Genomic DNA, 21,699 nt, shown 5'->3' with positions numbered 1-21,699 from the left:
ATGACTGTCCTCCACTAGGCCTTATCCACTGCACCCTTAATGTAGCCTTTGTCTCTATTCATGGGCTGCTTAAAGAACACCAAAGGAGGGGGAGGATCCTCATGTCTGCACTTGCTGGGAAGAGAGACCAGTCATCATTAGGGTCAGTCAAGGGTGTGTGTATGTATGAGTGATCGGGTCAGAAGTCATAAACACAGCAAACCCTCAGCCCCCACACTCATCTATGTAGAATATCCAATCTTACCATAAAGCCCTTTTATGCCTACTTCTTTCCCAAACACCCTGTTCTCTCCATCTTTGCCTCCCCACTTTTCTTACACCTTTGTGTCCATTCTTCTGCCTGTTCAAACCAAAGCTCCAGAAACCTTCCTGAGGTCCATGCTGGATGCTACATGCAACCACAGGCAGACACTACCTTCCTCCAAACCCAGGCAGAAGCCCTAGACTTCATGGGGCAGCCCACCTTGCTCTCAGACTCTAGCATAAGGGCAGCCCCTCCATCCCACTCTCACACCCCCAGACTCCTGCCCACACCCAGGCACCATTGCCCAGGGACCACCCCCCCCCACTGGCCAGATGGCATTCTCCAAGCCTAGGGGTGCTCTGTGTTCTACTTAATAACCGCCTGGTAATTAGCTCCATGATTTTGCCACTATGCTTATAATAGCCTCCATTAAAGTTATGGGGTTTTTCAAGCCATAATGGCTTCCAGAATAATTAATACACAACTGGGTTTATTGCTGTTTATTTTTAGAGTTTGTCTCTCTGCAGTCCCTCCGTTCCTCTCATAGATTTTTTTGACACACAAAAAAATAGGATGGGATCAGACACTCCTAATGGCCCCATTGCATCATGCCCATATCCTTCCCTTTGTCCATTCCCACCCCTTCTTCCTGTCCCAATATCCAGCAGACATGGAGACTCACAGTAGACAGTTGTGGTGGAGGAAGGTGGCTCTTAAACCAGTATTTATCCCTATAACAGCATAGAGTCACATGGCCTTAATATAAATCTGGCTCCACCTTTTCTTGTATCTGACCAGGGGCAAATTATTTACCCATCTAGCCTTAGAAAATCCAGTTATAAACAGAGACGAAACAGCACCTGCATCTCAGGGTTGCTGTGAGTACAACATGGAGTAGATGTGTAAGAACTGTCAACATCTTTATCTTAGGACTCCATGACTGCTGAAGGAAAGCTGGTTATCATTACCAAAGGCCTAGGCAGATAGAAGTGAGGCTGAGTGAGCCACAGGTCCAAGCAGCTGTGAAAACAGGAAAGCATCCCATGCAGGCTGAGGGTGAATGGCACATTTGAGAACAAGATATTTTTGAAGCCCCAGCCTGGTCTGGCCTCTGTGTTGGTCTGTTTTCTGTTTCTGTAAGAGAATACCTGACACCAGGTAATTTATAAAGACAAGAAGTTAATATCCTTCACACTTCTGGAAGCAGAAGTCCAAGAGCATAGTCTGGCAAGGACTATGTACAGAAGGGCAAGTGGACAGCCACAGAAGATAAAAAGCATGAGGGGTGGCCTTGCTTATAAGAATCTGCTCTCAAATGAGTGAGAAAGGCATTAATCCCTCCTAATGATGTAATCAGCTCTTACAGGTCCTGTTTCCCAATACTGCCACAAGACAAATTTTAACCTGAGTTTCAGTGGGGACAGACCATATCCAAGAGAAGGTAAAGGATGCTGCATGCAGTTCAGCATTTGATTCCTCCTAGGTGCCTGACCATTGTTCTCTTCCTGTAGCATTTAACCCCAGAGTCCCATTCCCTAAGGAATGAGGTGTAGCTGACACTATCTGTCCCCAAGCTGATTCTGGAGGCAGTGAGCCTTTCATGAGAGGGACTGGACAGGGGATGCTGGCCGTCCCAGGATAGTGCTCTTAAGTGGAAAGCAAAACTTGATCTTCTAGAAGGCATCAGGACTAATAGAGGAAATCTGAGAAAGAGAAAACTACACAATATTTCCAAAATTGAGCACAATACCTCCTGCTTGGCCAAGCTCTCGACCCTGGCAGAGACAGAGAGAGCATATGTGGGCTGGTACTGGAGCAGGTAGTGTGGCCTCTGAGGAAGCCATGTCGTGATGGGCTTTGGCATGGTGAATATACTGAGTGCCTAGTGCCTCCACTAGCCATGAGCCCAACAGCATCTACACAGAGGTGAGGGAAGGAAGCAACAAGGAAGGGGATGTGATGGTTTCCAAGGTAGCCATGAGCTAGTTTCACAAAAGGAAACAGTCCCCAGAGAAGTAGCCACCAGCAGATCCTCTGCAGAAAAAAAGAGTGAATTCCAGCTGGGCTCATTCTCACAGCTGGGTGCCTTCCTGGGGCTCTTGCTGCTACCATTTGTGCAAAGTGTCTCCCTACGACCAGCAACTCCACAGGTAGTAACTCCTCTCCCTGCTGATACCCAGTCTCGTACTTGTAGAGAGCAGGTACTCTATGAGAATCCCCTACAGACATGGACAGAGGAGGATGCTTAGGATACTACCTTAGTGCCCAACCCTAAACACCTTTGCTTATCCTTGAAGGAGACTGCCCAGCACTGAACCTGAGCCCAGGAAATGAAGAAACCACCTATGCTTGGGCAGCATGCTGGCCAGCGTTTCTAGCGTACTTCCATCAGGGTCCAGCCTAAGGGTTTTCTGAGCATTAACTCATTTAATTTTGAGAACAGCCTTGGAAAGAAGGTGCCTGACTGATAGATGAGAAACTAGTACATAGTTGATGGAACTGGCCAAAGGCCACAGCTTCTGCATAGCGCAGTTAGGATTAAACCAAGGCAGATATCTCTGAAGACTGTTCCTTTAAATCTCTATTCTAATGCTCTTGCAAATGTCTGCTTGCCAAGGGGAGGACACAGGCCCATTCACCCAGGCACCCACACAAAAGAGGCCCTGGAGAGATGTATACACCATTGAGAAACTCGGGACGCTGTGGGTCTGGAGTAGGCCAACCTCTATGTTCCATACATAGGTCTCTGTCCATCCACTGCTGCTCTTTCTTACAGGTGTCCATCTCTGAAGGTTCCTGACCCTGCCCTGGACGACTGCCCCTCCACAGACTCCCATCAGGCTGGACTCTACAAACCTGCTTCCACAATGGGTGGGTGTGAGCGCTGGTGAGACCTGCTGGCCAGTGTTCGGCTTCTGTCTCCCTGTGCCTGGCCGGCCGGCCCATGCCTATTCTTTTCTTCCCTGTGCTGCCGGCGCTCCGTGGCCACCCTCCCCTGACCTTGCCACCGCTCAGGTAATGAGGAGCTGTGGGTGCAGCCAGCCTTGGAGATGCCGAAGAGACGGGACATCCTTGCCATTGTCCTCATCGTGTTGCCCTGGACACTGCTCATCACCGTCTGGCACCAGAGCAGCCTTGCACCATTGCTTGCTGTGCACAAGGGTGAGCCCCACCCCAGCCCCACCCTGGTCCGGCTTTGGTAATAAGAGCTACCCCACTACCATTCTTATATCACATGGGCCCTGATCTTACCTTGGAGGAGTCTTGGCCCCTCTGGGAATCCATTGAAAGCCACCCCTTCCTGCTCCCCATCACATACACTGTTTTAAGTACCTGGGATTTGTTATAATCCAGTATAACATGACACAAGATAACTAACTGTCTTGAAAGATGAGCTTGTTACTCTCAGCTCCCAAGAAGAGAGACCATGCCATGCTATACAGGGTAACATGGGGAAGGAGAGAGGTTCTTGATCAGGAGACAGAAAGGGTGAGGCAAGGTAGACCAGAAGCCTGTAATGTGGTTATAGGGGAAAGCCATGTAAGCAGCTCACCAGAACTAGAAGTGGATGGTTTGATTTTGTTTGGTTTTCTTTTTTGGAGACAGGGTCTTACTATATAGCTCTGGCTGGCCTAGTTTTCACTATGTTGCCCAGGCTAGCTTTAAACTCATGGCAGTCCTTCTGCCTCAGCTTTTCAAGTGTTGAGATTTCAAGTATACACCACTGTGTCAGGCTCAGAAGAGGCTAGTTTGAATAATTTCTGTGGGCTCTAGGATTTGGGGGTGGTTTTATTTGTCTTGCATTTGGCCCTGGGATGATCTAGACCAGATTAACTCATGAGGACTCTGACAAAGAAGTGGGAATATTGCCAGTTGTTTACTGTCTCTATGGTATCCCCTGGAAAGACTACCCCTTCTCCAGTCCACAAGGCCTTGAGATGTCAAAATATTATCAAATATAGAAAAAAAAATGCAAACCAATAGGATGAGTGCACACACCAACACAAACATACATGCCCATTCAGTTCCATAATGCTTGAGAATGGGCTATTCAACAGGGATGGAAAAAGGAACAGGACTTCTAGCCTATATTGTCATGTTAGGGTATTTGAGGTTTTGGTTTTGGCTTTATTTTTGAGTTGTTGTGGGTCAACTCAGGGCCTACTTCATGACAGGTAAGCACTGTACTTCTAGAGCTATACCCCAGCCCAAGTGCTGCAAAACCTTTTCAGGAGTGTGTCCTTTGCTCCCTTTGTCCCATTTAGGATACTAAGTGGCCAAAGGGATGGAAAAAGAACAAGAGGCAAAGACGGGCTTAGATGAACCTTCTAGCTCTGAGTCCTGTGTCACCTTTTTCTCTCGCACCTAATTCTATGCCCCAAACCTTCATGCCCCCCTCCTCTAGTCTACCCCTCATTCCCTAGCCTTCAGTCTCATTAAAACTATCTTCTATCCCTCTCCCACCTAAATGCAACGCTCTCAGGCAGGCAATAGTTTGCCCATTATATTGTGCACCATCGTTTCTGGTAATATGGAAAAGGAAGGCATCCCATCCCTTCCCAATGACAGATGGTGGCTCAGTGGTAGGGCCTGGGACTCCACTGCAGTCAGTGGCCTCACATGATTTGGGTACAGTGGTATGCATGAATCACAGCCCATGCTGTCCTGCCTCGTGTGGACTGTTGGTCCCACAACCTCTTTGCAGTTTCTGAGTCTTCTTACTGCACTCCCACTGCCCTTGCTGGGCACTCAGAGCCTCTGCATGATGTCGTCATCTGCTCCTGACCCCAACATCTCTCATTGGTGCTTGTCAGTTTGGAATCACTGTTGCCCTGTGAATGCATCATTCCAGAGGGGTTAAAACTCCCATCTATAAAATGACATAATGTCTGTTGTCTTCTTGGCAGAGCGAGGGTCGGAGACATCACACCAGGAGACTTTTAGGACTCAAGAATTGCAGAAGCCCTGAAGCCAGGGGAAAAGATGGGGTGCAGGCAGCAGTCAAGCCTTAATACATGGAGAACTTCTCCAGGACATAGGCCTCCACCTGTTTAGGATGCTCTGGATAGCAGAGGGCTATACAAAAAGCTCTAAATCTCCATCCCCAAGCTCAGTTTCTAAAACATTACTGACTACAGGATAAAGAAATTCTTATATCCTGGTCAGAATTATGGATACTATCTCTCTTTTGTTCAGCATCGTTTTCTTTAGAACTTGACCCAAAACTCTCCAGAAACTCCCTTTGATGAGCTGCATCTCTGCAGTCTCCCTGCTCCCCCCATATTGAACATTCTGTCTATGGCCTGAGTGAACTGGCTCCAGGCCACTGCTGTGAGCACTCCATAGGAGGCAAGAGTGGGTCATCTGGGTTCCTCTGCATTAGACTCCCTGCACCTAACAAGCCCACCTGCTGCTAATGCTAATGGTAGAACAGAAGGGCCACAGCCCAGCGTCCCTTCTGTGCCCTCATTCCAGCTGTTTCATGTGGCTTCATTTCTACCTTACTATAAGTATGTGGAGCCACAAGGCCCACTAGTGTCCTACACAGGAGATGATAATAATTGAACTTGAGCTTGGTAGTGCTCTGGGCCCTCTACATGTAATGACTCATCAGTCTATACAGTAACTCTATAAAGCAGATGCCATTATTAGCCCCATTTACAATCACGGAAATCAAGGCACTAAAAACTAAATAACTGGTTCTAGGCCATGCAGTTAGTTGCAGCAGAGGGATGGTCTGAGCCTAGGCTTTCAGGTTTCTTGATCTTCCGTCTGGCCCTTGCTACCCCCCTCCTCAGCTATCATGAGCAGTGGGCACCACACTGTAGTTGACTTGTGAACACTTCAAACCCCAAAACAACTTGAAGAGCAGAGACTCAATGAAACAAGAATGCCAATGGCCCTGGTTGTTCTTCCTAAGCTTGCTAGGTTCCCCAAATAGGAAAAAGTTCAGGATGTAAGAAAACCTTGGTCCCTAGTGATGCCCCCAGTTGGGAGAGGTCACTTTCACAGATTCAGGAAGTCAGGGCTCTCCCATGCCTGTGAGCATGTGGCCAGAGTACAGGCTTTTGCAGGTATCATTACACTTCATGGCATTCTTGGAGTGGAGATGGGAAACATTCCCTGAACACTAGGACAGGAGGTCTGTTCATGGTTCAGAGGGCCAAATGAATATGTTTAGAAAGTACCAATTGGGAGATTGACATCAGACCAGTGGAAGAACTTAAACAATCATATACCAAAATAGGAGAAATACCTAAACTGAGAAATGACATTCAAGATTCAAAACTATATTGACAAATATGGGCAAAACCTACTGGGATCAAATGCAGTAAATATTGAGTTGTGTACCAAGGGTCAAAGAACTGATTACATAGTCCAGGAGGGAGAGGCACCACTTGATTAGAGAGTCTGTGGGAAACCTGTGGTGAGTTCATCTTAATTTACTTTAAGATCCAAAGTGTGCTGCAGCTATACACTATGACTGTTCTCCAGCTCTGTGGCATTCACACCGCAGAACAAGGCTATGCCTCTGCAACTGGTCAGATTTGCCAGATGAGGAGGAGATGGGGAAGTGAGGGTCAGGACACTGTCATTTAAAATCTGATACATTTAGGAACTGAAGATAGAATCTTAGAAGGTGGCCAGCTGAGCTCAGAGAGTTACAGGGCTGTCAAATGTGAGGAGGAAGAGGTTATTTCTGAGTCATCCTGGAAATCAGAACCAGGAAAATCCCCATGAGAGTTCCAGGACCACATATTGCAGCCTCAGGTCTAAAGATGGAACTGAAAAGGCAGGCTCTGATGTCCGTCCTGCAAAGAGGCAGAGGACAGGGCTGCCTTGGAAGGGTGGGTGGCCTTGAGCCTTGTATCAGAGCCAGGCCAGCGCCCTCGTCCCCGCACCGCCTTCTCCCACCCCTGCAGATGAGGGCAGTGATCCCCGGCGTGAGGCGCCACCCGGCGCAGACCCTAGGGAGTATTGCATGTCCGACCGTGACATCGTGGAGGTGGTGCGCACAGAGTACGTATACACGCGGCCGCCGCCTTGGTCCGACACACTGCCCACCATCCACGTGGTGACGCCCACCTACAGCCGACCTGTGCAGAAGGCAGAGCTGACACGCATGGCCAACACACTGCTGCATGTGCCCAACCTGCACTGGCTGGTGGTGGAGGACGCACCGCGCAGGACGCCCCTGACTGCGCGCCTGCTGCGTGACACCGGCCTCAACTACACACATCTGCACGTCGAGACACCCCGCAACTACAAGCTGCGAGGTGATGCCCGAGACCCGCGCATCCCGCGTGGCACCATGCAGCGCAACCTGGCCCTGCGCTGGCTGCGGGAGACCTTCCCACGTAACTCCACCCAGCCAGGTGTAGTGTACTTCGCGGATGATGACAACACCTACAGCCTGGAGCTCTTTGAAGAGGTGTGTGAGGGACCAAAGGAGCAAGAGTCGCGGGCGGGCTTGGAGGACACTGATGGATGCAGGAGGAAGGAGGGGCCTGGGCAGACCACACTGTAGAGAACCAGAAAGAAATGGGAAAATCTCTGGGCACCTCAAAACACTCCCACCAGTTAAAGGGCGCTTGCAGCTCCTAAACCTGAGTCCTTACCTAAGAGGTTTGTTCTCTGAATGAGGCCTTTGAGTGGAGTCATTTAGTATGGCCATCAGAAACCTCTTGGATGGACAGTTTGAGATTCCCTGTGCTTATCAGTCATGCAAGTCTTGAGGAGGGAGGCTCATTTCAGATTAAAAAGTGAGAAGATTGAGAGGTTTTGTACAAGGGGGAAAAGAGCATTGGGACCATACTGAGAAGGTGACCAACAGCCGGGTGAGAGATGCCTCACCTGCAGCCTGAGGATGATTCCTCTAGGGATGACCATCAGTAACATAAGTTCTAGAGGCAGGACTTGGGATAAACCTTCATCCATAACTTCACACACTCCTTAGCTGATTCCCCGATCTGTAGGAACGGGCAGTATTCCCATCCTAGACCCAAATGTACTGACTCAGATTCTCATCTTGTAGATGCGCAGCACCCGGAGGGTGTCCGTGTGGCCTGTGGCCTTCGTTGGTGGCCTTCGTTATGAGGCCCCACGGGTGAATGGGGCAGGGAAGGTGGTTGGCTGGAAGACAGTATTCGACCCCCACCGACCTTTTGCAATAGACATGGCTGGATTTGCTGTCAATCTGCGGCTCATCTTGCAGCGAAGCCAGGCCTACTTCAAGCTACGTGGTGTAAAGGGAGGCTACCAGGAAAGCAGCCTCCTCCGAGAACTTGTTACCCTCAATGACTTGGAACCCAAGGCAGCCAACTGCACTAAGGTAAGACACTCTTCAGAACTGATTGCTAGTAATGCAAGCATTCCCAAGCATCATAAGACCCTCTGCAGACCAGGGGGAAGGAAAGAGAGGCCTCAAGATAGCCTTGCTTGTCTGCAATCCCCACCTAGGAAAGGAACCATACTGATAGGAGGTAAGGAAATGGAGAGGGGTTTCCATTATGGAATTCCAAGGATTGCTGCCCATCCGTAAGAAGAGCTATGCTCCAGGACTCCCAGTGAGTGCACACAAACATACACCATGCCATGTGCATACATGCACATGTGCACATATAACCAGTGCATGTCACATGTGCACATAGGCATGCATATAGATGTCTTCACATGTATGCATGCACATATAAATACACACATGCACATTTGGGAAATCTCAAGACTTGTCTATTTTCTGTAGCTCTTAACTTCTTGTTTTCAACAAATATTTTCAATGTATCACATGTACAAACAGCAAGACTGAGGGGGTAGATAGAATAAAGAGCAACTGAGATACTCTGGATGGAGCAAGAGTAGAAAGGGAGTGGGCAGAAGAAATACTTGCAGGGTGTGGGAGGGAGTAGGAAGTGGTGGAGTGAGCTGGGAACCTGCCCCATTTTGTTTGTGTCTCTGAACACATAGATCCTGGTATGGCACACACGGACAGAGAAGCCAGTGCTGGTGAATGAGGGGAAGAAAGGCTTCACCGACCCCTCAGTGGAGATCTGAGCCTCAGGATGCAGGTAGGAAGGAAAACCAGGGTGACAGGTGAACGGGCAAGGAGCATCAGGTTTGGACACATCTTCCATCTCTGGGGGCTTTGCCTCTTGCTCTTTAACTATGGGAAGACAAGGCCAAAGTGGGCAGGAGAGGTAGGGCAAAGCCCCTTTCCTAATGTGCCCCGACAACAGGCAAAGTACACAGCTGGGTCTTGCTGCTGACATCACCTTCCTTCATTTTTGTAACACTGGCCATGGTGCCTAGACCACAGTGAGGTAGCGCAGTGCAGACTTGCTCACCCTGTTCTGTCGAGTCCTCTTCAGACACAGGGCTGTGGTGAGGACCACTCACTGTTCCACATCAGTGGCCCTGTGGCTTTCAGTAGCTTGTGAAAAAGCCTGCAAAGCATGGGCCTTGGATCCCACACCAGTCCAGGCTACTACTTTTCTATTTGGCTTAGAGTCACTCCTCTGTGCCTGTTTCTTCTTATGTGGCCACCAAGGGCACTGAGATGAGTCTGTGGCACACAACAAATCTTATACAAGTGTTCCTATTTTTGTTGAGGGTTGTTTTTGGCATCTTTTTGAGACAGGATCTCTCTGTAGCCCCAGCTGTCCTGGAACTCACTATGTAGACCAGGCTGGCCTTAAACTCACAGAGGTAGCGCAGTGCAGACTTGCTCACCCTGTTCTGTCGAGTCCTCTTCAGACACAGGGCTGTGGTGAGGACCACTCACTGTTCCACATCAGTGGCCCTGTGGCTTTCAGTAGCTTGTGAAAAAGCCTGCAAAGCATGGGCCTTGGATCCCACACCAGTCCAGGCTACTACTTTTCTATTTGGCTTAGAGTCACTCCTCTGTGCCTGTTTCTTCTTATGTGGCCACCAAGGGCACTGAGATGAGTCTGTGGCACACAACAAATCTTATACAAGTGTTCCTATTTTTGTTGAGGGTTGTTTTTGGCATCTTTTTGAGACAGGATCTCTCTGTAGCCCCAGCTGTCCTGGAACTCACTATGTAGACCAGGCTGGCCTTAAACTCACAGAGATCTACCTGCTTCTGCCTCCCAAGTGCTGGGATTAAAGGCATGAGCCATCACACCTGGCTTTGTTGATTTTTTTAAATCCTTCTATGGAGGTAGGCCACTGGATCTATGTACACTTCAGAGGTAACAAATACAGTTATGTTCAGAAAAGCAAAGTGACTTGCTCACGGTGACACATTGGCCCAAGAGATTTATGCCAAGTGACTGACCAAGCCAAGAATTTTGAGGGATTTTCTGTGATCTTATCTTGCCCCTTCAGGACTTCCTACTTTGGATCCTGCCAGGGGTAGAAGCTCAGACTAGACAGACAGCCTTATTCTGGCTCCAGGACAAATGCAGGCACAAGTCTGGGGTGGGGAGGGGGGAACTACAAGGTGTCACTCTCCCTGTTTAGTCCCTTGAACTTGAAGTTACTTTGGCCAGTGCCACTTAGAATAAGTCAGTACAGAGCCTCTTCCATCTCCTGCCCTCACTAGGTCACTTCCTACCTGTTTCTCAAAAGAGTCTCCAAGGAGGACCCAGAGGTAGGCTCTGCAGTACTCTGGGGGTCCACTAAGGGCTCAGGATTGAGCATTATGTCCCATTAATCATTCAAGCTCTACCTTGCCCCAAGCTGACCCCTGTGTTGTTCCTACTCTCCTCACACAGGAACCTCCTTCTCAAACCCTGTTCTTGGCCTTCCATCCTCTCCCATGACTGATGGTCACTCTGAGGCAGACTCCTGAGGAACACCATCACCTGTTTCTATTCTGGGGGCTTCCAAGAGAGCCCAGCTTGATGCCAAGATAAAGGACAGAGAATTTAAGCACAGAAATCCCAGACCTGTTGTTCTCTCCATCAACATGGCCAGGGGCCTAAGAGACCTGAGGGCTGGGGATTCCAGCCACCAACAAAGCCTGTGCTCAGCACACCTCCATGGAAGCTTCCTGCACTGATGGTGTTGTACGAACAGGTGCATGGGCACCCGTGCCTGCCTTGGAGTGATGCTGGGGCTGAGGGAGGTCCAATGACTCCACTGTCAAGTGCAGCATAGCTGTCCCTGGCTCCCTGCTCTTGGGCCCAGCATGACTTCACAGCATGCCCAGCCAAGACATTCTGAAGACCAGAGAGCAGCCTGGGGCATCAAGGTGCCCCAATGCCCCTCCTCGGCACCTGCTCTTCCTCAGAGCTACTCCCAAATCAGAAATACCTCTGGCTCTCCTCTGGTTCATGTTTACAGGGCATAAGGCTGTCTTGGATCCCACCTGACACCCAGCCCTGCATGGGGGGAGCCTAAGTCTGTCTACCTGCTCCCCCTGTACCTCAGGCTGTGCGAGAACAGAGCCCCTTCCTCTTGCCCATGTCCCTCAAACCTCCCCTGCCAGCATTGGCAAGGAGGTGGGCCTAGAGCCAGCACAGGTCACTGACTGACCTGAACCAAGAACCATGTGACCCCACTGTCCACACACTGCCTCTCCAGTACCTGTGGGCTGCAGTGCCCCTGGCCTGGCTTGGACCAGGGAGGCGAGACACCTCTCCCTGGAGGCCCTGAGAACTGCAGACCTCAGGGCCGGAGCTAGCAGTAGTGACCAAACAGAGCTCTTCCTGGGAAAGTGTGAGATCCAGCAGCCACAGCCCCTTCCTGTGCAATTCCAGTGAGGATTGGGTTAGCAGGGGAGTCAGGGACAAGGGGCAGGAAATGTTTGAACACTGAAAGGAAAGGAGATCTGAGCACATAGTGCTTTGGAAATCGTTCTGTTTTACACAAAATGGGAAAGTTTCACTTTCCCTACACTGGGGGCACATAGAGTCAGCCTGCCTCTGTCCACTGCCCCCTCTCCACTCCGGAGAGAACAGTGTGCCCACACTGCTGCCCTCCACCCAGTAAAAGCATCTGCCTAGGTGTCCAGGTATCTGAGGGGCCTCTGACTCTGGCTAGATGGGTCCCTCTGGTGGTGATCTCACTCCTGCTCCTACAAGTTGGAAGCACAATTTTCCCCCATGTGGGGAAAAGGAAAGAGCCCAAGCCCACTGAAGAGGTGTTTATTTTTTAACTGCTAACAGCTCCCCACTGCATAAAACTCACAGGACAGATCTAAGAGTCATTCAGAACCCACTCTTGGGTGGATGGGACTCAGTTCACATACCTAACATTCAGAGAATAGCACTGGCTGCCTATTTTGAAATGGATTTAACCTCCTACAGCCCTCATGAAACCATCTGATGGCATCAGATCCCAGTGCCTCCTTGCAGGACATTTTCCCCAACCTTTTATACTTTGGATGTTGCTTTGGAAATTGACCCCTTATATTAAATGGGGGTGGCATGGGAGAGGGAGGAGGTGGGCATGAGACATCTATCAGATGAGTGAATTTGCATCTGGGCAGTCTACTGCTCATGCATAGAAACTAACCCGGAATACCAAGGTCAAATTGGCTGCTCTGAGGCAGCCATCTTAGCCAAAAACCCAGTGCTCATTTTTAGGAAATTGAAAAAGGTAAAACAAATTTGGAAAGGTTTTTTGGCAGATTCTAGTTCAGTTGTTTTCGCCTAATATCCTCTCTTAGCTGCATGTGTATTTATTTATGATTATAACCCCAGTGGATTGCAGGCTTCATCTCTGTTAGGAATGAGTTTGCTATAAATCAGAACTGAGTCCATGATAACTTGTTCTCCAAACCCAGGTTGTTCCCTGCTCTCTCACTGGCAAACCCCACCACACAGGAGTGAAGCCAGGGGTTAGGAGTTCCAAGGGCAGAGGCTGGAGTGAGGGTGGAGCGCAAGCTGCTGCACCATCTGGTCTGTTTTAATTTAACTGTATTTAATTTGTTTTCAAAATTAAAAGTCAAATATGGTTTTTAACAGTCCTAATCCTCCTCAGCCCTGCCTTATTTTATTCTCATTTATTAATTTAACTATCCAACAACTATTTACCAGATGCCTACTATAAACAGGCATTATTCCAGAAATCAGCACATAGCAGTCTTCAAGGAGCTTACCCACCAAGGAGAGACAGACAATAACCATGCAGCATTTCAGGTGTGATTTGCTATAATTAGAGCAAAGCTGGTAGGAGAGATGGAGAGTTGCAGAGGGGCTGAGGTTCTGTACTTACAGCATGGTGAGAAGGGCCTTTCTGATCAAGTGACTAAACAGAACAGCAGCAGGTCAACATGCAGTCCCTGGGGTCTGCAACAAGAATGAACTCTCCCCGACAGGAAAGTGCGTCTCATACATGTGACTCAGCAAAAAAGCAAAGGTGGCTACAACCGAGTGGGCAAGGGAAGGGGATAGGCTGGCATGGGAGATTCCGTTGGCGTGCAAGGGGGAATGTCTAGGATCTGTTGGCCTCAGAAACCAGAATAAAGCTTTTGGTTTCTACTCAGAGAAATTAGGAGGCATTTGGCTCAGCACAGAGGGCAGTATGATGGAGTTGACCCTCAAGAAGAATCACTTAGCTTCCTATGCTGAAGACAAATGGAACAGGCTCAGGGGCTGGGGAGATAGCCCCTGCAATAAGCAGTATGAAAAATGGTGGGTGGGATAAGGGTGTCAGCTCTAGAGCAGAGAGAAGTGGCTGAATTCTGAGTGTGCTTAAGAGGCAGAACCAGACGGATCCACTTTAGAGGTTGGATATGGGATGTAGAGAGGAGCAGCCAAAATAATCTGACATGTAGAACAAAATTTCCATTTCTTGATATGGGACAGGGTGCTGGAGGGGACACATGAGGGAAAGTGGAGTTGTGCTGAAGCCTGTTAAATGCACGCAAGAGACAGTAAGAGTCAATTCTCTATGAACCTGTAGTGGGGATAGGGACAGACAGTGGAGGGTATTGGTGTCAAGGCTGTTTATAAAACCATAGATCTCATAGGTGGGCCCCCACACAATGAGTAGAGGAAAGAATAAGTAAGCATAGTCCCCAAGCATTTGGAAGTTGATGTGTGAGAGTTACTCCAAAGGGACTGAAATGGGGTCATATGGGGCACAAGATCTGGACAGATTAGTCAGCTCTTAAGGGTTCAGCTCTGCCAACACATGCTTTGCTAGGGAAGCAGATAAAAATGTTACTGCAGAAAAGATTATCTTGAGAGGCCCAATACATACCTGATCATGTTTGCATTAAACTGTAATTCAGATGATTCTTCACTTTTTTACAAAATGATTCAATGTATGATTTCCTTACATTCCAATTGTTGGTCATGTTTTCCAACAGCCCAGCTTAACACAGCTTTGCAGAAGCCCACACTTAATGTAATACAAAACAATGTGACATTGCAACACTGCTCTCTGGCTCCAACCCTATTCAAGTAGCCCTGGACTCATCTACATCCTTAGCTCAATGCCACTCCAAGACAGCTCAGAAGGAGCTGTCAAAACTGGACAAAATTGGGAATTTTGTTTACACTCCAGCCACTGTTCACAACCTTCACTTTAACAAGCTTCCTTTGAAGACTGGCAAGATGTCTTGGTGTGTAAAAGCACTTGATGCCAAGCCTGAGTTTAATCCTCAGGACCCACACAGAGGGAGAGAACCAACTTTCACAGGTTGTCCTCTGACCATGTGCTTCCTTAATTTGGGCATGATGGTACAAACCTGTAATTCTCCGCACTTGGGAGGCTAAGGTAGGACTGAAAATTCAAGCCGGCTTGGGCTATAGAACAAGACCCTGTCTAAAAAAATGAGAGAGAAAGAGAGAGAGAGAGAGAGAGAGAGAGAGAGAGAGAGAGAGAGAGAGCTCCATTTGTCTGCCCCAAGTGGGACATGAGCCCAGGCCTTATGACCATCACAAGCCAGCTGGGCTCTTGGCTCAGTGAATGCATACCAGCAGCACCCTGACTCCAGTATAAACCCTGCCCTCAGCCACACACGGAGAGACATCCTGTGTGCTGTGAGCTCTTCAGCCCAGCCCACTCTTCTCCAACCCATCTTCACTGGGTTTCTATGTGGGCACTGTGCTCAGAGGTATATGCTCATTGGCTTTCATTGTTACTGAAAATAATTCATTTGTGGAAGTACATGCCAGATATATTTATGAACAAAAACTGTTCCCTATAGCTAACTTATATGTGGTACTTTTGGCTTTCTGAAAGAGTCTTATCTACCAGCATGAGATTGGACTTGTGTTTGACCTCTCCTCTTCAGGGACACTCAAATACACTGACATTTCAAGGACAATTGAGGTCAGGAGGGGCTAGATAGATGGTTCAGTGGTTAAGAGAACTGACTGCTCTTGCAGTGGACCCAGATTCAGTTCCCAGTACCCACATGGTTGTTCCCAGTACAACCATCCATAACTCCAGTTCCAGAGATCTGACACCCTCTTCTGACCTCCATGGGCAAAGTATGACAAGGGTACACTTACACACATGCAGGAAATACACTCATATACATAAAATAATAAAAACAATAATAAAATATTTTTTAAAAGCCAGAGCTTTCAAAAACCATCCATCAACTAGGTAACATCAGTCTTTAGATCCTCCAGATCCAAAAGGGTCGTCTTTTCCCTATGGCTTAGAGTGACACTGAAAACTGGACAAACATACACAAAGGTTTGATTCAAGTCTATTGCTTTATTGCAAATCAGGATGGCAAAACCAAGTCAAACCATTGCACTTAATCTCTAGACGAGCCTTCAATTTGGACATTAGTACAGCATAGTAGAAGGCTGCCCCTCCTTCTCCTTACTGATCAGGAAGGAGAGGGAAGAGGGAGTCTGCTGAGTAGGCCTGTGCTATACCTGTGGGCCTCGTGGCTATCCCAATTCCACTGGGAGGTACTTGCACAGGCCTTCTGCCCTTCCTCCCTGAAAGCCTGGATATGGGAAGGTTTCTTCTTAGACCCCCACCCAGCTCCTCCCCTGGTGATGCTGTTCCTCCCCCAAGTGACACTCCTCCTCACTGAGTAAAACAGCAAGTGCTCTCTTCGCTTGGGAAGAGAAGTAACTGAGCATGCCCACTTCTCTTGCATTCAGTTTCTCATCTTAGCAGATACAGTGAAAGAAGAAACAAAAAGGAGAAAAATGTGTGTTTCTCAAAGTTTCTCCTAGAATCCCAGAACTGGCTGGAGGAGAGTGGTCAAGAAAAGATAAAGTTGATGGCTCAGGTGAGACATCCTTTCTGTATGCTCCTCTGTGCCAAACTCACAAATTGAAGAAAACAAAGAGGCTGTCAGGATATGCTATGGCCCACTAGAAATGCTCAAAGGGCTGACCTGTGTCAGTACGCTTTGACTTCCAAAGCAGGGTCGTCCCCACTGAGCTTCAGCACCTTCTCTGAAGGGAATCTGACTACAGACTCCACCCTCACAGAGACATCTCTCTAGCATCCCTAGGAAGATCAGGAAAACAGAAAGGGCTCCATCCTCACAGCTGGGAGAGAAGCCACCTAGTTATAAGGGGACCCTAACCAGTGCCACTCACCCTCTCTTTGGTCCCCCCATGTTTAGGATTTTGGACTGAGGCAGGTGACTGGCTGTAGCCCTTAGCTCCCTGAGGTTGCTACTTATGGAGGTGCCCTGTAGGGGAGGGAAGCAGGTATGGCTGGACTGCTGTTCAGTTAACGTAATGATTCCTGCCCAGGTAGGGGCTATCAGTAGACTGTACTGTGGAGCCTGCCAGTATCTCCTCAAAAATGATGACCTGTGGGAAAGAAGGGCTTGGCTGTGAGATCTGCTATATATCTAGATGAGAGAGCTATGAGGAAGCAGGATTAGAAGGACAGGTATGGGAACCAGGATGGAAAGGGGGAGGGGTAACAATTCATCACCACAAGGAAAAGGGAAGAAGGGGGTGGCTGAAACATCTGCCCTCTCCCCCTCCATAGTCAAAGGCTCCCAGGAAGCAACTGGCATCAGGGAAAGCAGAGATGAAAAGAGTTTCCAGGAATAGGGAAAATGCTAGAAGTATTCCCACCTGGTTGAGTCCTTTTTCCAGCCAGACACCTGGAAGGTAGAGAGTTTCCTGTGGTCCTATGTTCCAGTAGCGTCCAAGGTTTTGACCATTGACGAATACAACCCCCTTTGCCCAGCCCTTCAAACAGAATAGGGAAGGTGTTGTTCAACCACAAGAGCACCAAAGATGAAGACACACCAGAAAACAGAGACATAATGAGACACATACCATGTATTTTCTACTCATTTCCTGAGAGATCCAAGTGAGGCAACATTCAACACCCATGTAAGGTGACAGAAGCCTGTTCTGCCTCCCACCCCACAGCTCTGAGCCTTCCAGGCAGGGCAACCAACCTCAGACTGGCCATAGGAACCCACACACTGAGAAATACCACCAGATGGTTCTGCTTTGAGCCCATTCCCCTGCCTCAGGGGAACCCTATCAAATGGGGAAACACAAAAAGACAGGAAGGCCTCTGGGTCTAGGTGCTCCAGAAAGCTTCATCCAAGCCACACCCATGAGGCTTCTGGCTCAGAGCCCTAGGAAAGATGAGAACACTGGAAAGGAAAGGGGTCCTACAAACCTCCAGCTTGAGAAATGTGTCAGAAGGGTAGAGGCCAACTGACAAACCACCCAGGAAGAAAGCAGGGGCAGCAGGTGTTTGGGGGATGATGCTCCATTTGTCTATGTTGAACCTAAGGATAGGATGTAGGCAGGAAAGGGAGGGAAGGACCATTGTCACATCAGCTTCAAGGCCTGCATCTAATTCCTAAGGCATGGCCCTTCCCTATCCAAGGCCCCAAGCTCCCTCTCCCCACCTTGTAACCAGCTCACAACGGCAGCAAGATGGGAGGATGGGCCCTTCCTCATTTGGAAACAGGTTCCAGTGCTAGTCCTGCCCCTCACCTTGGGCAGGTCACTTTGGCCTCTGGGTCTGTTTCCACATCAGCAGGCTCCTGGCAGGGAGGCCAGGGCACTCCTGGCTCTTGCTGCATGTTATCTATGCGTTCATACACTGGCACTGGCAGGGACCCACCTCTGAAAGAATTGCTTTGTCATATCCAGGCTGTAGATTCTGAAGTTTTTCAGAGGAGAATTATCCAGATAGAGATTTCCAATTAAACCTGGAAAAGCAGGTTTAAAAGAAAGATGAGCAAGCCCAAAGTCAGGGGGAAGGTGACTCAGCTGCAGTCAGGACCATGTGTAGACGTTCCAGGAAAGTTGAAGCACATCCTACCTAAGGTACTTTGCACATGGACTAAAGCCTCCCTGGAGAGGCTAAAGGTAACAAACAGGCAAGAGTGTTGTTTGTCAGGCTCTTGGATTTGCCATGAAGCACAATATACCTAAGGGTAGTGAAAGAGCAGAGATGTCACAGTATGAGACATCTGGCCTCTGGATTCTTTCTAGGAGAAGCATACATAGACAGGAGGTGACAGAGGGCCCAACTACAGAGGGCATCAGTAAGGGCTCAGACTAACAGACCTGGTCACTTGGCCAGAAACCCTCAATGTAACCTAGGATTAAAGACAGTTTTAAAGGTATCTAAATGCCAAGCAGATAGCATTACTTGAGTGTCCAGCACTAAGCAACTACACACCTGAAGGATGCCTGCTCAGCACCTTGGGGATGGAGAGATCTGAGTGGGTAAAAGAGCAGCCCCTGCGGTACATTGAATAACAGAGCCTCTGACCTGTGGGGCTGGAACATGGGGAGACTGGAGACGAGAATAGGCTGAGTGATGGGTCCAGTGTTCCTACATGGCAGAGACAAGTGTGTGAGCACATGTATTTCTGGAGTGAAGGTCTGAATTACAAACACTGGACTGGCCCAGTAGGCAAGATTCTACAGATGGTCAGAGTACACCTGGTAAAGACCTTAGAGAAGCAAAGACTGGGCAGACTGGCAGGTGTTTGTGACCTCCATGAGAATAAAAGAGGTAAGATAGGTTGAGAGAAGGAAGCCCAAGGAAGACTCTGAGGTCTAGGATAGTGGGCCTGGATGGTGCTAGAAGCTACTCTGAGGCTCTTCTGGAGAAGAAGCTCTACTGTCTGAGGTCATGTCACTTTCTGGGCAGGTACCAAAGGCTTTCAGCTGATACTCTGGCCAGGGAAGAGAGAAGATAGTTTTCCTCCATCACAAATGCAAACAGCTGGGAAGGAAATGGAATGCCATTAACTTCCTCATCACAGCAGGGTTTATTTTAACTGAGTTCTCTTTTTATAACTTACTTGAAACCACCCACATTTAGGTAAACAGATAAAAGAAATGAACAGCTAAATTACATAAAATTCAGAAAGCCAGGGGGGTAAAAATCCCCTAGAGATATTCCTAGAGGGGCATGACAGCAAAACACATTTTGATCATTGTATGTCTGGCTTCTTCCTCCATAGTCCAGAAGCATTACTTATGAGTTTTCCTGAGAGAGATGAAGAAAGGAAATTCAGTGTAGAGACCCAGGAAGGCAGGGATTCTATAGCCGTTGATGGATTCCAGGATAGCCATTCCTCCATCTTCACCCACTACCCTACAAGCAGAGAGGCCCACTCCTGACAAAGCAGATTTCAGACTAAGGATATATTGCAAGGCTAGCTCAGGGTTTATGGAGATTCCTCCAGGGCATATAGACCATACAAATATGAAGCTCTAAAGGGAAAGTGATCAAACCCCTCTGACCCATTAACAAGGTCTTATTTGTAGGTAAAGAAGACTCCATCTCCCTTCAGTGAGCCTCCCTGCAATGGGGCTCCAGGACCTGTTGATGTATTCTATGAAGAACAATTAGACAAGTCTTGGAAAAGTGGTAACAGCTCTTTTCCTGGTCTGCACTAGGACCCACCTTTACGCTGATCATCAATATTATTCCCGTAGTTGACACGCCCACAATTCTCCACCAAGATCCTCAGTGTGGTATAACCCTGCCAGGAACACAGTGACCAATTATCACCACCTGATGACCCAGCTGGGAAGTCACTGCTATACCTGGGGGTAGGGGGTCTCTCTGTATCCCTAGTTCTTCCCTATGCTCTGAAGATGGGAATGAGAGACCTGATTGGCTTAGAAATCTATCTGCATTCCTGATCTTCTAGGACCCCTACCATATTTCCATGGAAGCAGCTGTGGCCAACCATCATCCAGCTCCCTAGAATGACAAACCTGGGTCAAGGGGATAGTAATCTTCGTTGTTTTATAATCCAAGAATCCTATGGACACTGTGTTCACAAATACCTGCCAAAACGAGAGGAAAAGAATTATGGTCAATAGGAGGGAGGTGAGAGGAACCACCTCTATCAGACAAAAAGCAAGAATCACTGTGGAGACCTCTGAGGGGGATGTGGAGGACATGGAGGCATGTCCATGGAGGACAGTGAACTCTCACAATTACAGCTGAGAAAGACCGCAGAGCTGACAGAGATGGCCAGTTTTACACCCTGGCAACAGCCGATTCTGAAGGCAGACAGTAAGGTCTGCAGAGCCTGGTCATCACAAAGTTGCGGGAGTTCAGAAGACATGCTCCTACCTGTCCCCGGTCACGTACAAGACCACTGAGGATGCCAGATGAGAAGATGGTGGTCTCATACAGAATGTACCCAAAGGCCTGTCCATTCCCATTATTTACTGGCAAGTTCTCCATATTAATGGGCTTCTCAGACTTGATTGGCTGCATAAGAAGACACAGGAAAACACAGGTGCCAGGCTACTCCTAACCCTAGGTCCTCTGGTGAGGGGTGGCAAAGAGGCCTGACCAGAGACCACGTACATTAGGGACAAGATGCAAGGGGTGTGCATGCCTCTTTTTTTCTATTACATTTTCTCATCACTTTAAATGTCACGGGATGAGGATGACTGGAAAAAGGAGCTGTCACCAAGCCCAAGCTCCCTACAGTCTAGTAGAATCCTGAAGCCACCATCATGTCTGCATCATCTCAGAGTGAAGAGAAACCCCTACCCCTGAGGCTGGAAGAAGGAGGGTCATGGCCATGTTCTTCTGTTCTTTCCCACTTCCCACTCCAGCACCAGCATGTTCTCTTAGCTTTGAGTTCTCTGGTTGGAAAAACAACCACAAAGCCACAGAGTGACTTTGCTCTTCCCAGCACACCATCTATAAAGTTCCTGGGTCTTGCCCACCCAGTGACTATCCCTGCCACTCCTGCCTACAGCACTCACATCATCAAGGTATATTAGGGCATCCCACAGAGACAGGTAGAAAGATGGCATCATTGGCTCATAGGACATCTTGGGGAGAAGGTCAGGTGGAGGAGGCAGAGGGGTACCTGCAACAAAAACCATGCCCTCTTTTATCATCCCAGTCATCACTGCCTCCTCAGCCTCCAACCACAACCCAATGTGCTCCTTTATCCTTGCATCAATATCAACCACAAGTCCTACTCAGTACTTAAAACCACTCTAAGACACAAGGCCCGGGCAAGCATGGGGTCTCCTCATGTCCTCCATATGATATAAGCAGCCTTAGCATGTGTCAAATACAAGACGTAC

At 48.6% G+C, this 21,699-nt stretch overlaps 2 protein-coding genes across 7 annotated transcripts in view; one reads left to right on the top strand and one right to left on the bottom strand.

Moving 5' to 3' along the window:
* Window positions 1-13,179, top strand: part of B3gat1 (beta-1,3-glucuronyltransferase 1) — a 30,234-nt gene extending 17,055 nt beyond the window's left edge. The window contains exons 2-7 of the mRNA XM_008854191.1: window positions 3,021-3,115; window positions 3,260-3,406; window positions 7,168-7,676; window positions 8,280-8,576; window positions 9,209-9,309; window positions 10,978-13,179. Of these exons, the coding sequence (XP_008852413.1) occupies window positions 3,112-3,115; window positions 3,260-3,406; window positions 7,168-7,676; window positions 8,280-8,576; window positions 9,209-9,295 (1,044 nt within the window). The 5' untranslated portion in view covers window positions 3,021-3,111 and the 3' untranslated portion in view covers window positions 9,296-9,309; window positions 10,978-13,179. The remainder of the gene's footprint in view (window positions 1-3,020; window positions 3,116-3,259; window positions 3,407-7,167; window positions 7,677-8,279; window positions 8,577-9,208; window positions 9,310-10,977) is intronic.
* Window positions 13,180-15,772: 2,593 nt separating this feature from the next.
* LOC103750907 (beta-galactosidase-1-like protein 2) overlaps window positions 15,773-21,699 on the bottom strand; it is a 42,603-nt gene continuing 36,676 nt past the window's right edge. Inside the window, exons 12-19 of one of the 6 annotated variants that reach the window (XM_008854192.2) lie at window positions 21,370-21,476; window positions 20,723-20,863; window positions 20,359-20,430; window positions 20,042-20,120; window positions 18,239-18,326; window positions 17,786-17,897; window positions 17,224-17,340; window positions 15,773-16,950 (exon numbers count right to left, since the gene is read on the bottom strand). In XM_008854192.2, coding sequence (XP_008852414.1) covers window positions 16,864-16,950; window positions 17,224-17,340; window positions 17,786-17,897; window positions 18,239-18,326; window positions 20,042-20,120; window positions 20,359-20,430; window positions 20,723-20,863; window positions 21,370-21,476 — 803 coding nt within the window. In that variant the 3' untranslated portion in view covers window positions 15,773-16,863. The other 5 variants (XR_001872934.2, XM_017803482.2, XM_017803483.1 and 2 more) reach the window with 5 other exon arrangements.

The sequence above is a fragment of the Nannospalax galili genome, unplaced genomic scaffold (assembly GCF_000622305.1).
Source record: "Nannospalax galili isolate Female #2095 unplaced genomic scaffold, S.galili_v1.0 scaffold66, whole genome shotgun sequence".
Lineage (NCBI taxonomy): Eukaryota > Metazoa > Chordata > Mammalia > Rodentia > Spalacidae > Nannospalax > Nannospalax galili.
The sequence above is the reverse complement of the archived record's forward strand: the minus strand, read 5'-3'. Positions and strand labels throughout refer to the sequence as shown.